The 14,735-nt window shown below is 47.6% G+C and overlaps 5 protein-coding genes across 5 annotated transcripts; 2 read left to right on the forward strand and 3 right to left on the reverse strand.

The window, feature by feature from the left end:
* Positions 1 to 2,079: 2,079 nt before the first annotated feature.
* FSST1_007950 (major facilitator superfamily domain-containing protein) lies at positions 2,080 to 3,951 on the forward strand (the record flags this gene model as incomplete). Its single annotated transcript, XM_083224785.1, has 3 exons — positions 2,080 to 2,152; positions 2,265 to 2,627; positions 2,684 to 3,951. 3 exons carry the CDS (start codon positions 2,080 to 2,082, stop codon positions 3,949 to 3,951), a joined length of 1,704 nt encoding a protein of 567 aa, XP_083083911.1.
* A 1,539-nt stretch (positions 3,952 to 5,490) lies between these two features.
* On the forward strand, positions 5,491 to 5,814 carry FSST1_007951 (uncharacterized protein; the record flags this gene model as incomplete). The annotated part of the gene is made up of 1 exon (XM_083224786.1): positions 5,491 to 5,814. The coding sequence occupies one exon, from the start codon at positions 5,491 to 5,493 to the stop codon at positions 5,812 to 5,814; it is 324 nt and encodes a 107-aa protein (XP_083083912.1).
* Positions 5,815 to 6,588: 774 nt separating this feature from the next.
* On the reverse strand, positions 6,589 to 8,051 carry FSST1_007952 (glycosyl hydrolase family 76-domain-containing protein; the record flags this gene model as incomplete). Its single annotated transcript, XM_083224787.1, has 3 exons — positions 6,589 to 7,125; positions 7,179 to 7,423; positions 7,475 to 8,051. The coding sequence occupies 3 exons, from the start codon at positions 8,049 to 8,051 to the stop codon at positions 6,589 to 6,591; spliced, it is 1,359 nt and encodes a 452-aa protein (XP_083083913.1).
* An 875-nt stretch (positions 8,052 to 8,926) lies between these two features.
* Positions 8,927 to 10,028, reverse strand: FSST1_007953 (pectate lyase; the record flags this gene model as incomplete). Its single annotated transcript, XM_083224790.1, has 2 exons — positions 8,927 to 9,693; positions 9,749 to 10,028. The coding sequence occupies 2 exons, from the start codon at positions 10,026 to 10,028 to the stop codon at positions 8,927 to 8,929; spliced, it is 1,047 nt and encodes a 348-aa protein (XP_083083914.1).
* Positions 10,029 to 11,338: 1,310 nt separating this feature from the next.
* On the reverse strand, positions 11,339 to 12,914 carry FSST1_007954 (uncharacterized protein; the record flags this gene model as incomplete). The annotated part of the gene is made up of 2 exons (XM_083224791.1): positions 11,339 to 12,555; positions 12,614 to 12,914. 2 exons carry the CDS (start codon positions 12,912 to 12,914, stop codon positions 11,339 to 11,341), a joined length of 1,518 nt encoding a protein of 505 aa, XP_083083915.1.
* Positions 12,915 to 14,735: the final 1,821 nt, after the last annotated feature.

Consider the following 14,735-nt stretch of genomic DNA (forward strand, 5'->3'; position numbering starts at 1 on the left):
GAAGTCGTCTTGATGTGCTTCCGTTAAATTGAGTTCGGGAGTTGGCTGCTTGGGCGGACCACACCGCTGGAACAATGCAGCAATCTGGACTTTGGAGATGTCATGTGTCAGTCAAAAGCCATGTGCTAAATATTATCCCTAGATCGGATTTTTAGTGCTTCATTCAGTTTCCCATGTCAATGAATCGAGACCCATCCATCTGGGGTTCTCACTGCGCGATCGGGGTACGTCGGTTACCAGGTTGCTTATCAGGCGACCATGGATGGTGCGCGTTCAAGTAGCGCATGATCATGGATGTCTCCCTGGATACCCGCTCCATCGTCAATTGTCAAACCAAGCCATGGTTGACGACCTTGTTTTTGCGGTAGTACCAGACTGAACGGTCAGTCCCCAGCCACCAAACACTAGGAGAGAAAGCCGGTGAGCAAGCGGGGAAGAGGAGAGAATCACCATCAGCTCACTTGACGAAAGCGGCAGTTTCATGCACTAATACTGTTCAACAGACAATTATTGGTCCGGATGTATTGCATTGCATAGGCGTCGATATCTGGGGTTGCAGCGCCTTATCGCGCTTGTTTAAACATGGCTGGCCGAAGAGGAGACGTTAAGGGTCCGTGCATTAGCGAAGTGAAGCATCAAAGAAAAGAGAAGAGAGAAAAGAAGACACCGTAAGACGGGCCCTGCTTCTGATTGATGCCCGCTTGCTGCAGATCAGCAAGCATGGGCCTTGATAAGGAAGCTAAAAGCCAAGCGACAGATCTGAATCCGATCTATCATCTGCTCCCAAGACCACACCACATCATACCGTTCTTTTTCACATTCTCTGAATGGCCTTTACTGTTTTCAGCCTCATCATCACTCCCAGAAGGTCGGTGTCGATTGGTTCATCATCTCCCGCTAACGTTGGGTAGTTGAACGATTTCCGTTTCGCCACACCTGAATGATGGTGGGCTCTAATTAGTGTCATCTCTTGGCAGAATAACGGTGTACGACTTGGGGAGGGGGAGAAAGATCTTGATCGATTTCGAGAACTGAGACAGGGTTAGTTGTTCGGTTTCATGGACTATTGATTCACCAATTGCAGAGTGCAAGGTTTGTTTGACAGTGACAAAGTATGTTTGCATTTATTGATGTTAGAGTTCGTTTGACAGATTGACAGCTTGAATATGGTTTGCATGCACCCTGACGACACTGGACCAAGCAAAAGTATATTTTGCCACAGAAGGCAAAATAAAGAAAAAGAGCAAACAAAGTGCACCAACCAGCTTGCCACTGATCACCAACGCTTTCTACTACATCATTGTCATACTAAACACAAGAAGCGAAGTCATCGGACATGAATTGTAAAGAGATGGAAAACTGGGGAAGCCGAGAAAAAAAAGAAAGGAAAAAAAGAAAAACTCTATGGTGGTGATTCATGTTAGTGCTGGAGAATCGGTGTCTCGAGTAATGAGCAAGGGTTAACCCGGGAATGTTGTCCGAGAGGTATTGAACCTCGGCCAACGCTCATTCCAACATCAAATGCGACAATGAAGGATGTCTTAGTCTTGGATGATAATGAGGGAATAATAATCCACTTTACCCCATGTCATGCCTCCTGGTTGCATCATGACAGGAGCTGAAGGTGACCAGGATTGATGTCTTTTTGTAGGCAGTCGCTGTAACTTGACCCCCTCTAGCCCCTCTATTGCCAAGTGATAACCGCTGCAAGAGCAGTAAAGAACAAGCGAATTTTATCCGTAGCAGGGTTCAGAGTATTCTTACGTGGGGGCAGTAGCACCGAAGTCGGTTTACGGGCCGGTCTACCACAAGCAGGAGAAGGAGACCAAAGCAGGAGCCTGATTCAGTGTGCGCCCATGGTGTGAAAAGTGAAATTCTATTAGCCTACCGACAACCTTAGTACTTGAAAGTCATATGGCCCGCCAAAAGATTTTTTCTTTTCTTCCCATCTTCCCTCCCGACCGTTGTTTCTTCTCCTCTTTTCTTTTTTTCTTTTTTATCGCGACCCAGTGGTTTCATCCATTCAATTTAACAAGTAAATCAAAAGGGAAAAGAGACAGTCGCGTCACCATTCAGATCATGAATCTCAGAGGAGTAAAGGCGGCTGACAAAGACCCAAACGCCTTTCCCACAAGGCAACTAACAATTCTCGGTACGTCATTTCCACTTGAGCTTCACCTTCACCTTCACCTTCACCTTCACCTTCACCGCATCGCATCGCATCGCGTCGCATCGCATCGCATCGCATCGCTAACAACCACCAGCAATATGTCGTTTTTCTGAACCCATCGCCTTCAATTCCATTCTGGCCTACACTTTTTTGATGGTCAAGGAATTGGGTATTGACGAAAAAGATGCTTCATTTTACGCCGGACTTCTTGTTTCGGCTTATGCCCTCGCTGAGGCCCTGACTTCTATGGGATGGGGTATTCTCTCCGATCGCATTGGTCGCAAGCCTGTTGTCTTGTTTGGACTCGTCGGTGTCGCTCTCTCCAGTCTTATCTTTGGTCTAGCCAAGTCTTACTGGGTCGCTCTTTTGGCGCGATTTGTGGGTGGTGCGCTCAACGGCAATGTCTCTGTCATGCAGACCATGGTTGCTGAGATGGTGAAATTGCCAGAGCATGAGCGTAAGTTTTCTTCCTAATTTACCTCCAATGACGACCAGACGCTAATTATGCCACAGCCAAGGCTTACGCCGTGCAGCCTTTCATCTGGACTCTGGGTGGCATCATTGGCTCTGCCATGGGAGGTTTCCTCGCCCAGCCAGCCTACTGGTACCCTCGATTTTTCTCCGAAAAAGGGCTTTTTGGGCGATACCCATTCCTGCTCCCCAACCTTGTTTCGGTCATTGTTGTCGTCATTGCCGTTATCCAGGGCATTTTCTTCCTCGAAGAGACCCTCGTCAGACCCGGTGAAGAGACCGAGAACGCCGCTCTCAACTACCAGGATATTCCAGTCGTCGACGACCTGGAGTCCATCGACGAAAGAACCCCCCTCCATGGACGCGTTCGAAACCAGTACCGAAGCTCCGCCTCCCGCAGCCGCATGCGACACATGTCTCCCTCGACCAGCCGATCGCGCCCACGCTTTGCCGAGTCTAGTTTGGGTATGGCGGTTGAGCACGACTTCATCGATCTGCGCCGATCTTCCTTTGGAACCGTTCACTCTGTCCTACTGCCCCAGGATCTCCTAACGCCGCCCAACGAGGAGCAGGAGAACGAAGGATCCGAGTCTAAAGAGAAGACGTTCAACTACACCGTTATGATGCTCATCGTCGCACTACTCATCTTCTCGTACCACCAAATGGCTGCAAGCAGCCTTCTTGCCACGTATCTGCTCGACGAACCCTCCGAAACACGCGGAACGCTTGACTTGGTTGGTGGTCTGGGTTACACTGTGCACGACGTCGGATTGTACTTGGCCGTCAATGGTGTTCTGGGCCTGCTCATCCAGGGCGTTGTCTTCCCCGTGTACGTGAGCCGCGTGGGTGTGTGGCACTCGTTCCTTAGCATGATCGTCCTCTACCCAGTATCCTACATGCTCATGCCTTTCCTTTCCGCTTTTCCCGAGCCTTTCACCTCTGCTGGAATCTACTTGTCGCTTTTGATGCAGAGCTTCTGCGGTCTTATCGTAGCTCCGGTCTGCCTGATTCTCATCAAGGACGCCACACCCTCTCCAGCTGTGCTTGGACGGGTCAACGGACTCGCCATGTCTGGTGCTTGCCTGGCACGTACTATTGCTCCCCCTCTTGTTGGAATTTTCTACGCTCTTGCAGGTTCCGTGACAGCGTGGGCCAGTTGTGCTGTTGTTGCCGTCATCGGAGCCATCCAACTACTCTGGATTCCACGAAGAACACTCAGGAGGGGCGATATTGTGGTGGATAATGCCCTTACCACAACAGCCACCAATGAGTCCCATCGTGGTCGTCGTGGCAGGAACTCACTGTCATAGACAACGACACCCTGCAACAACAGTAGCTTTTGGCAGCCTACCCGGTGGAATTATCCGGAGGTTTCCTTTCTTTACAGTATCATTAGCGTTGGAACACGCTACCAATCAACCGACAGATGTCTACACGAAGAACCGACGATGCGCTAAAAATCGACTTGCACATACCGGATGTCGACCGAACAATCACATATTATAACTACAATCCGATCCCGACATCCATCGCAAGAACGATGCTCGACTTCAATCCAAGAAGACGCAATCGGCACAATAATACCCTGCTTCGATTTCTTTATCATATCGTACACAACAGTATTCGCGAGCATATGTTCCCCTTACTCGTTTGTTCCATGACACCAATGTAGCGGTCATCTGCCACCCTCTTTTTTATCATCATCATCTAGGTCTTTTGGTCACTTTCTTGAACTTGTGCTTTCACGTTTATCATCATCTTGATTTTCAAGGCAAGGCGTAAAGTATAGGTCGAATGATTTCCGAGGTAAATGATGCTATTGAAGGCTGTCTTGCGTATGGCGATAACTACTCAAAACCTAAAACCTCGTGCTGGATTTTACTTTTCTATGTTCTAAAATCTGCCAAAGGTACTTCGAAGCGTATAGACGGACTTTCATTTCTAGTATAGCTAGCAGAATTCAAATTTTGATTAACTCATTAAACTGATACGTGACATCGACTAAGAGTGTATCGAAACAGTCCGTTCATTGTACGTTTGCATATAGATGAATATCGTGAAAAATACAGTATAGATATTGCCACATGGATTGACAGCAATGTCTCATTCTTGCGGCCCAATGTTGTACAGTTGGTTACACAAGCTTTTAACAAGAAACCCCAGGGTTTGGGTCGCTCTACCAAACTTCCAGTCCTTACACAGCATCAGGGACACAACGTTACTGGCCAAGTTTCCGGTAAAGCCACGTCACGAAGGCAAAGTTGCTGCCCAGTGTCCTCTACATGTCTTTATGGTGCCCCTCGTTATCATGAACCTGGTATACAAAGCAATACTGACATAGGAGCCAGCGAACCAAGGTCTCAGCTACCAGCCAACTATCTAGCACTTGCAGCGTGTCTAATGGCACACACCTACATCTGTGATTTTATTTGGCGTTGAAGATGATCCGATGGCGCAAAAACATGGCCTGACAGACCCCGTAGAAGGGAACGATGTGGGCTGATAACGGAAGTGACAGCCATTCGGAGGCACTTGGAGACACCCGAATATCGGAGAAAGTTCCATTGATAAGCAGCTATGTTATCTTGTGTCTTCCAACTACCGATATCAGGTCCCAGAGTCAATATAAGCCCACTTCGGACTTTGGGGTACAGGTAAAGAGGGAGAAATGCGGGGGAATTTGATGTGGGGGATTTCCTATTCGAGACCGATTCCCTTCATCCGAGCCGAAGCACCATCAGCCCGGAACAAAACCGACAAAGATATAAGGAGACACTCAAAGACTCGGATCTCTAAACTTTAAGCTCCAATCTTATCTTACTTTTCACTCAGTCCCAAACTCTATCAACATGAGCTCCTCTATCCAAACTCTTTGCCGTGGCGTTCGCGCTGCTCCCCAGACTCTCCGTCTCGGTCTCACCCAGACCCGACGATTGAGCACCACAGATCCTAGCCGAAGCGTTGCAAACGGCAGAGATACTGCTGTTCATGACCCCATCATGGACAGATTCTGGGGATCAACTCGCGTCAACATCTCCGAGTCTTCTCCCATTGTTACCGAGACTCCCAGCATGACTATGTCTAGCCGAGACCCTCCTCTGGGCACAAACGCCTTTGAGCCTTCAGCTGCACCTCGATGGTCTGGAATCAACCTCCCCTCAGGCCGTCAATAAATCTTGCGTGGCTGCTATTCACCACCACCAATAAATGCTTCGCCGCAAATCTGACGGCTAAGCAACACGACAATGGTTAGGGATTTATCCCACCAATAACGACATGAAATGAATAACCACGCCTCAACATTACATATCACACCACAAAGTTACCGGTTCTCTCCATTGCGCAGCACATTCGAGAACCTTTCTTATCAGAGTGTTACCGAGTACTGCCAGAGATGGAAGTTGGAGTAATCACAGAGGTGGAGGAGGTCCCGCTTCAAGCGTGGAGGCTTGATCCACCGCGTCTGCGTCGGGGCTCAAAAGTAGCCCCGAGTTGTGTAAGACTTCAGCCATGAATGAGATGATGTCCCACGGAAAGACGCGATCCTTTTTTTGTAAATAAGCAGGAGTTTCTGGGTTGTTAGTCATTTAACAAATATTGATTTCTTATTGCATTTATATCAGGTGACCAATTTGGTCGTAATATTTGACATGTTTTGTTCAAAAGTAGATATCGGTTCCGCTGTGTTTGTCGCGAGTATGAGATGTACAACTACGTGTCAAGTTAATAACCGAAACTTTAGTCGCGGTAGCGGTCTAGAGCGCACAAGCTTAAGAGTTGATTGATTGGCTACACTAACCGATAGGCTTTTGATCAAAGTCAGGTCCTTGGAAGTGTTGTGAAAGCACAACAATACAGTTGTTTGGGTACCACATAAACACGCTGACTTGTTCATGTAAAGTATGTTCTTATCTAAATCATCATATGATGTACAAAGGCTGTTGTTCCTATAGGTACCCTTGGAAAGCCACGATGAGCATGGAGAGAGCCAAAAGGCTACCCGAACCTGCTAGGCTGACAGCAGAGTTGCCTGAATCGGCACTCGTGGTCGCTGATGCAGCAGCATCGGAGTTGGTGGGAGCCGAGCTGGTAGTAGCCGAGCTAGTGGTATCTGAAGAATCGTCCTCTGCCTTGGCTTGTTTCTGAGTCATGGGGGCAGCAGAGTCCGCAATCAACAAGTTGGAAATGACGGCGAAGTTGGCAAGCTTCTGCTCCAGTTCATCATTGCCGTTGCTCTCAGCCTTGAGGCTCTTGGCTGATTTGACGAGGACAGGCAGAACCTTGCCAGATAAGAATGGAGCAAGTTTGGTGGTAACAGCGAGCCACCTGTGGGTAAGGGCCTTGTAAGTAAAAATATCACGGGGGCAAGTGCCTTTTGTGCATGCGACCTCCTTGAATTCGCCATTTTTGGTGAAGAAAGTGTCAAGAGTGGTCGTAACCATTTCCTCGGTAAGCCTCCTCCATGTGTCGTCCTCTTGAGAGGTCTAGAAATCTGGGTCAGTATTGAACACTTCAGTATTGAGACACATGAACCCACAGTATTGTACAAGTAGGCGAGGCCCATGGAAAGTGACGCTGCATTGACCGACCACTGAACTTTGTTGATAGTAGTGCAGTTGTCATCAACATGCGCACCATCATAAACAGCGCCAGTCTTGCAGTCAATGAGATCTCTCTCGTCGAGCCACGAGTAGGACATTGTGACATAGTCCGCTACCTCGTCGCTACCGGTCCATCGGTAGATGCGTGCTCCCAAGTTGAAGAACAACGCAGTTGACAAAGCTACGCACGTCAGTTGTTTATTCCAGATTTTGTAGGGGAACCAATGCTCACTTTGTTTATAAGTAAAACCAGTATTGGTGGGCATGATCTGCCATCGGAGACCACCGTAACAGACCTCGCTGTCATCTTCGGCGTCCCATCGTTTGCGCTGTGTATCCCAAGCATTCTTGGCGAGATTGTACCACTGGGCCTTCTTATCTGAAGGCGCAGGGAAACCATACTCAGCAGCCGTCATGGCAGCCATTGCCCAGATAGCCTGATCGTCGTTTCCTTCTTGTGCAGTCTGGTTGGCTGGCATAAAATCTTTATCCCGTCCAATCTGCCATTGAATACCTTCTGCAACAAGGTCGTTGTAGTTGTCGTCGCCGGTTAATTGCCAATAGTCAACGAGGGAGCTCATGAAAGCTCCCGACTGGTACCAATAATAGCCATCACCTAGTCCATTATCCTCTTCTAGGAGCCCTGGGATATTACCGCTCTTATTGCCACTGTAGAACTCGATAAGGTCCCCAGCCAGGGCCTTGGAAGCCTCGAGAATGCCCTTTCTGCTATCCAGATCCATAGACTGGACAGTCGCGGACTGTGCCAGGAGTAGGGCCACGCTAGCGATGTTCTTTAACGCAAACATAACGAATGAAGAGAAACGATTGTGGAGGACGGAAGTAAGCAGATCGATCGCATCTCCACTGGAGCAGGGTCTGACTTTTTATTCTCCTTAGAATACAGCACGCTAAGCAGTTGGAGCTAACAAAGGCACAGTTGTTTTAGCGAAATGAAACAAGGAGAATCCTTCAAGGCCGTGCTGGCCCAATCATGTCATTTCCACTAGCTAAGTGAAATGGGCATGCTTATGTGAGAAACTTGGCAACCTAGGCAGACATCACCATGAGTTTTATGTCACGATGAGATCCCTCATATACTCTGTACAGCAGATCAATACTGGCATGCCTCCGTCCCACAGTTACAAACGAGGCAAGGCGATACCTTGTATTATTTGAAAGGACACAACAGCGTCCGAGATTTAATGAACATGGCATGACAATTTCCCCAATGTTTCCACTAAAGTAGTTTCAGTGGAGTCTCCTGCTCAGCCCTACTATTTCATCTTCCCGGCCACTACCTATTTTCGTCTAGTACTGACATGCTGAATACTTGTTACATCATTATCGTCAACTCAAACGAACACTGCTAATATGCACGGAACAATTAAGTGGGGGCGTCAATCAGTCACACTTCTGCAAGTAAATATTGCTAGCTATCTACTATTCACAGGTTCAATGTTACGACACAAAAATAGTATATCTGTTGAATAAAAATTGATACATAAAGAATCTAAATCTTTCGTTGCAAAGACAACTTAAGTTCAAACCCACCCTTACTTTCGTCACAGAAATGTGACATCAGAACAGCCTGGGTTTAGAAACCGCCGAACTGAGGAGCACTAAATTAAGGAGGAGCATCGAACTGGGGAGGCTGAGATAGCTGCTAGCCGTTGGAATTACCCTAGTTCTCGTTGCTGGACTCTTGCTCGTCATTGTTGTCGTCCGAGTCCTGATCCTTGTCCTTGTTCTCATCGTTGTTCTGGTCATCGCCAGACTGGTCATCGCCAGACTGGTCATCGGCAGATTGGTCGTCACCAGACTGGTCATCGGCAGGTTGGTCGTCACCAGACTCGTTGTCGCCATCAGAGCCACCATCGACAGAAGACTCAACAGGATCCGCAACCTCGGAGGCGGCGGGGGTCTCGGAGTTATCAGCGGGTGTGGTAGGAGTAGCAGGAGCCTCGCTAGAGTTGCCAGATCCAGAGCCGGAGCCAGAGCTGTTACCATCACAGGTGCCAACCTCCTTGGGCTCACTTCCATCGGTAACACCCTCAAAGGTGATGCACTCCTTAGGAACATCGGTGACTTGCATACCAGAGATCTTGGCAGTATCGCCCATGTTGGGGTTGATGCCAACAAGCATCTTTCCGTTGCTAGCGGAACCACCAGAGATCTCAACATGACGAGCAGGCATGGACTTGCAGTTACCGCAGCTTCGGTAAAGCTTGCCAAAGTCGGAGACTTCAAAGTCTTTGATGATAACGGTACCGCCACCGTTGTGCTGGATCACTTTGTCCTCAGCACCCTTGGCGCCACCGCCGTTGATGGTGGTGGTCTCACCATCCTCCTGCTTCTTGATGCTGAAAGCGTCCTCACACACTGAATCCCAGAAAACATTGTTGAGAGTGCAGCCGCCGTTGCAGTGGACGCCCTCGATCTGGTTGGGACCTGGAACAGTAACAGTTAGACATGGTCTTGAAGTTAAATACACCGTTTGACTTACCGATGCGAACGTTGGAAAGAGTAGCGCCCTTCTCGAGGATGAAGACAGCGTCAGAGTCACCACCCTCCTCCTGGCCAGTGCAGGAAACACCACGGTCGAAGATAGCGTTACCACCGTCGAAAGACTCGCCGGCAGCAATGGTCATGGGAGCGTCGAGAACACTGCTACCACCAGCACCGCCTTCCTGTCGGCGAGACAGAGAGGGAGCACCAGTGATCATAGGAGCGGGAGCAGCGTAGACGCTAAGGGCCAAAGTGGCCATGATCATACTGTACTGCATTTTTGCGGTTGTTGAAGGGAATTGGTTGGAGGGTAAGAGTGAAAGTGGTATCAAACCGGTTGAAACGACTGAATATTGCAAAGAAAGGTAAAGAGTGGTCAAGCGCAGCTTGTCAAAAGAATGAAGTGAAAGACGAAGAAAGTGATTGATGATGAAGTAAATCACAATTATCTGGGCATGCCACAGTCTTATATGTTTGTCATTGTCCGGGGGTTATTCGCTGATCCAGTGACATCTTTCGCTTGCAGATCGCCCCAGAAGGCAAGTTTCTTCTTTCATCCAGGGCTTGCGTAAACTCGATCAACAGCATTGACCACAAAACCGGTCACTATGACCCATCTTGACACGATGCAAATGATACACGATCACCACTTGTTTCAGTTGTCAAAAAGACCACCTATCATATGCGAGCTGACCCCTGTAGTTTGCATGACACAAGGCGACGATCACTGGCTAATTTTTAAAATGTGATAAATTGCCCGATGCTGAAACAGGCCCCTTGCTAGGGTTTGGGCGTTAAGCTTAACAATGAAACCAGTTGCAACTGCACTGTAATTCCCGTCGGGTTGCAGTTGGTGAGCTATAGTGAAAGATATTCAAGTTGGCCGATCTAAGCCTTGGTCTATTTTAAGCCTCGTTAGAGGTTGTTTACGTAGACATCTGTTCGGACCTTTTAGCAGTAGCTCGTCAATCCACAGTGTTTCAAATAATTGGCAGCTGAATTTTCATCGTATTGTCGCCAAGATTGTTTTCCAGAAAGTCAATCTATAGCTAATCAAGCTTTTTCCAAGACCTAGTGGAGTAAAGTAAGACCAGCCATGTCGTTGGGTTATTGTGACTCGAATCGTGCCGCACTCCGTATGCCCCAGTGAAGCCAGGCTACTCAGGAGCTACTGGGTAGCAGAAAAAGATAAGTAGTCTAAGAACTATAGCCGAAGGGGCATAAAGTGACCTACTAATTTCGTCTCTTATGCTTCCAGCGGTCAATTTTTCTGACCCTGAGGAGACACTGCACGTCGATACGGTGATCGTCCAACATTTGAACCTCCAATTTCATCATGTAAACAGCCTGCATGTACCCGCCGGGACGAAGGAATGACACGACGCAACTCTATTGCAGGGTAGTTGTCAGGTTTCATCACATACTCATCCCTGTATCTAAGATACGACATCGTTCTCTAGCAAATAGAAAGAGCAGTCCAACACAGCCCTCGGGAGAACAACGGTTCAATATACAAGGACACCAAGAAAATAGTCGCATTGCGCAAGCCTCATTTTTTACTTGACCCGGTCAGTTTCCACAGTGGTCGTTAGGGCCGAGACATCCAATGGCTATCTACTTTGATGTTGGAAACTACCCAAATAGCCACACTGTAACAGACGCTGCTGAAAAAGAACGGCATCCCAAGTGAAAGTTCGCCTAGACTTAGGCCATAGACCCAGAGCGTAGCCATCAGCGGGGCACCAATAAGAGACCCTGCAGTCTTAACCAACATAACGATCGAGAAGACATGGTTCTCAATCTCAGACACATGGGTAGCATCTTCCGTGTGCTGGTGTGATATAGCAGGTGATTTGAGAAGGGAGAGAGTAAAGATAGGTAAGGCAGATCCGAGAGCGTATATGAACATTGCTGGAACGAGCATCCAGATACTGCTCGCCACGGCAATTCCCAAGGCACCAAGTACAGAGACCAACAGACAGTACATAGCGTTCCTCAGGTTTGACTTGTCCGCAGCTTCAGAGTATGCCTCGCCTGGCACGAGACACGCCGAACGCAATATTTTAGGAATGACAAGTGTCAGTAACGTGAAGTTAACGACCGCCTTTCCGGATAGAAGATATCCGGCCGCAGCAAAGGTCCATTTGTATCGTGCGGAGATATATTGAACGAGGAGTTTCGTGTCAGAACTTGCAAGAGATGTGAGCACGAAGCTGAAGAGAAGTAGGGTAAAGTTCTTTGGATGTCTGGTGACGATGTTTCTAATAGTCTCGAGGCGCTGTACCACTGAATGAAAGACCGACTGGGCATCCTCTTGGGCTTTCAAGCGTGGAGATGATAAAAGAGGTTCATGTTGTTCCTCATCGGGATCATCGACGCTTTTATTCATGTTCAGAGGTGATGGCAGCATCCGTATGGCCGGTATGGCAAACAGAAGCAATAAGATTCCCAGCCAGAACGGAAGTAACAGCGATAGTGACATGGTAGCAGAGGCCAAAGCTGGACCGAGCAGTGCCACGACATAAGAGACAGAGCTCATGTAGCCAAAGTATATGGCCCGCTGAACATGATCATCTATCAGATTCGAGACAAGTGCATATGTGAGAGAGTTGAAGACACAGTCTCCACCGAGGATGGAGAGGGCAGGGCCTGATAGTATAGCACGAGTCGGGAGCAGATGATCGAAGTTACCCACAGCGATAGTCCAGAATAACAGGAATGAGCGAGAAATGAGATTGAATCTGAGGATAGAAGAGCGCCCCCATTTCTCAGCGAGGAAACTCAGTGGAATTGTCATGATAAAATCTAGATAGAAGATGTTAGCCGCGTAAGATGTAGATACCCCAGGCAGTGATTTGGCTACCTCCAGCAACCCAAAGCGTTTCCATCACGCCTTGGATTCGGCCAAGCTCCTTTTCGATATCACGAATTTTGCACAGTGTCTCATCCAAACTACCGTCGGCTGGGAATTTGGAGGGATCATTCCGGCGATAGTAATCTACACATAGACGCTTCTCGATCAATCGATTGGATGGTAGTTGATAGAGACTCATTGAGAGATTAACAAGGAGAAAAAGTACCAGGACTGGGACTATGGGCGCGACGCGTTGACGAGGACCAGGCCTCCCCAAAGGGAGATTATGTCCAGCTGATGACTGGTCCATGTTGTGATAGCTAAACGCTCATTATTATGTACCTATTAGGTATGTCGTGTCGCGATCATAGATACTGCAATCAACGAACCGAAAACATCATTTCCGAAGATAAACCAATCTAACGCGACGAGGTATCTTATCTTATCTTATCTACAAAGGGTAGCAGAAAAGTTAGCCTCCTAAGTCTTAGGGTATAAAAATAAGTAGTCTAAAAACTATAGCCTAAGGAGAATAAAGTGACCCGCTAATTTTATCTCTTATACTTCCAGCGGCCAACTTTTCCAGTACCCTGATGTCTACTTATCATCACTGTACAGTTTTTTGTACAGTTTCAAGACTGTAGACCCATGAAATTGACAGGACTGGAACGCTTCATTGATCTGATAAAAGCTTGCCCGAGATGATGCGTGGCCCCGATAGAAACACACACCGGCCCATTACAATCAGAATCTACAGGCTAAATACACATACATCCACCGGATTTTGGCATTATCAAGTGTTCCTGAAACATACAGGTTGCTGAGGAATCTCGTCGAGACACACTAATCCGCCTGTGGAAAGATCGTCGGATTGCCATGCCTACCCTATGGCTTATAGCACCAGGCATGTCAATCACACTACAACAGAAAACCACGAATCATCTCTGTCTTTAGTAGTTACACCACGCAACAGTTTCCAATGGAGCAAACATTGAGGTGCAGCGAAGAGTTAGCGCAGGAAAACCAATGGAGCTGACTCCGATTGTGAAATCAACAGCTAATAAACCCAATTAATGATCGAAGAGAATTGGTACTTGCAGGCTTCATTGAAAACACCTTGCATCTCAGATTCAAAACGGACATTAACAAAACAATTAATCCCATTGGTACAGGAATCGAGTCGAGAAACACTATCAACCAGGACTTTAAAAACTGCACTGAGGGCAGAAGGTGTATCAAAGACAACATTTACCCAAAGAATCACTACCATGCCAGAGAATCGGTCAAGATATGATGACATTTCGCCACAGTGCAATCAAATTGAGCGCAAACTATTGTTTGTCATTAAAACTTCGGATATTGCGAGTATTTCCGGGCCTCAGGGTATTAGAAAAATTGACCGCTGGAAGCATAAGAGACGAAATTAGTAGGTCACTTTATGCCCCTTAGACTATAGTTTTTAGACTACTTATTTTTATACCCTAAGACTTAGGAGGCTATTTTTTCTGCTACCCAGTAGCCGGGATCACGAGTCATTTGGTAGTACAGCAGACCTTCCTTGTGGACAAATTCGGAGTTCAGTGGATGTTTTCCCAACGGAAGATAAGCTATGTGATCAATGACAGTTCTGGTTCAAACAACATTATGTTGTTCATATGATTATCACCCCCACGTCTGTTCCCCATGATGTTCTTATATCCCCGGATCAAGACTCTACCGCCCACAATGGGGTACGTTGGGGTTAAACTCATAAACTGTAAGTAAAGCTGACGTAGACAGGCATGGCAAACCCAATCAATGCCATGTGATTTTCGATCAGCAAAGATTTAGACGTGCCGTTATCCGTTATCCATGCAACGCTTGGAGTCTGACTTTTTAACGTGGCTCTTGCGAGCTTTTATCCCTCTGCTTCTGGAAAAGACTCATAGTCTGTGGGGTTAAATATTTTCCCGGTGGATGCATGCAGACCTGGAGGACAAAGTCACAACATGCTGATCCCCGAACTATCCGGGGTCCGGGCATTGAGCGGGAGTAGCATGGGTTGGTGGTAAACTAGCACTAAGTTATGCCCTAATTTGAGGTCTTTTGGGGAAATGCCTAGGCGCTACAGGCTCTGGCGGTAAGTAGCGGT

Source organism: Fusarium sambucinum, chromosome II (assembly GCF_050947815.1).
Source record: "Fusarium sambucinum isolate potato_lamoka chromosome II, whole genome shotgun sequence".
Classification (NCBI taxonomy): domain Eukaryota; kingdom Fungi; phylum Ascomycota; class Sordariomycetes; order Hypocreales; family Nectriaceae; genus Fusarium; species Fusarium sambucinum.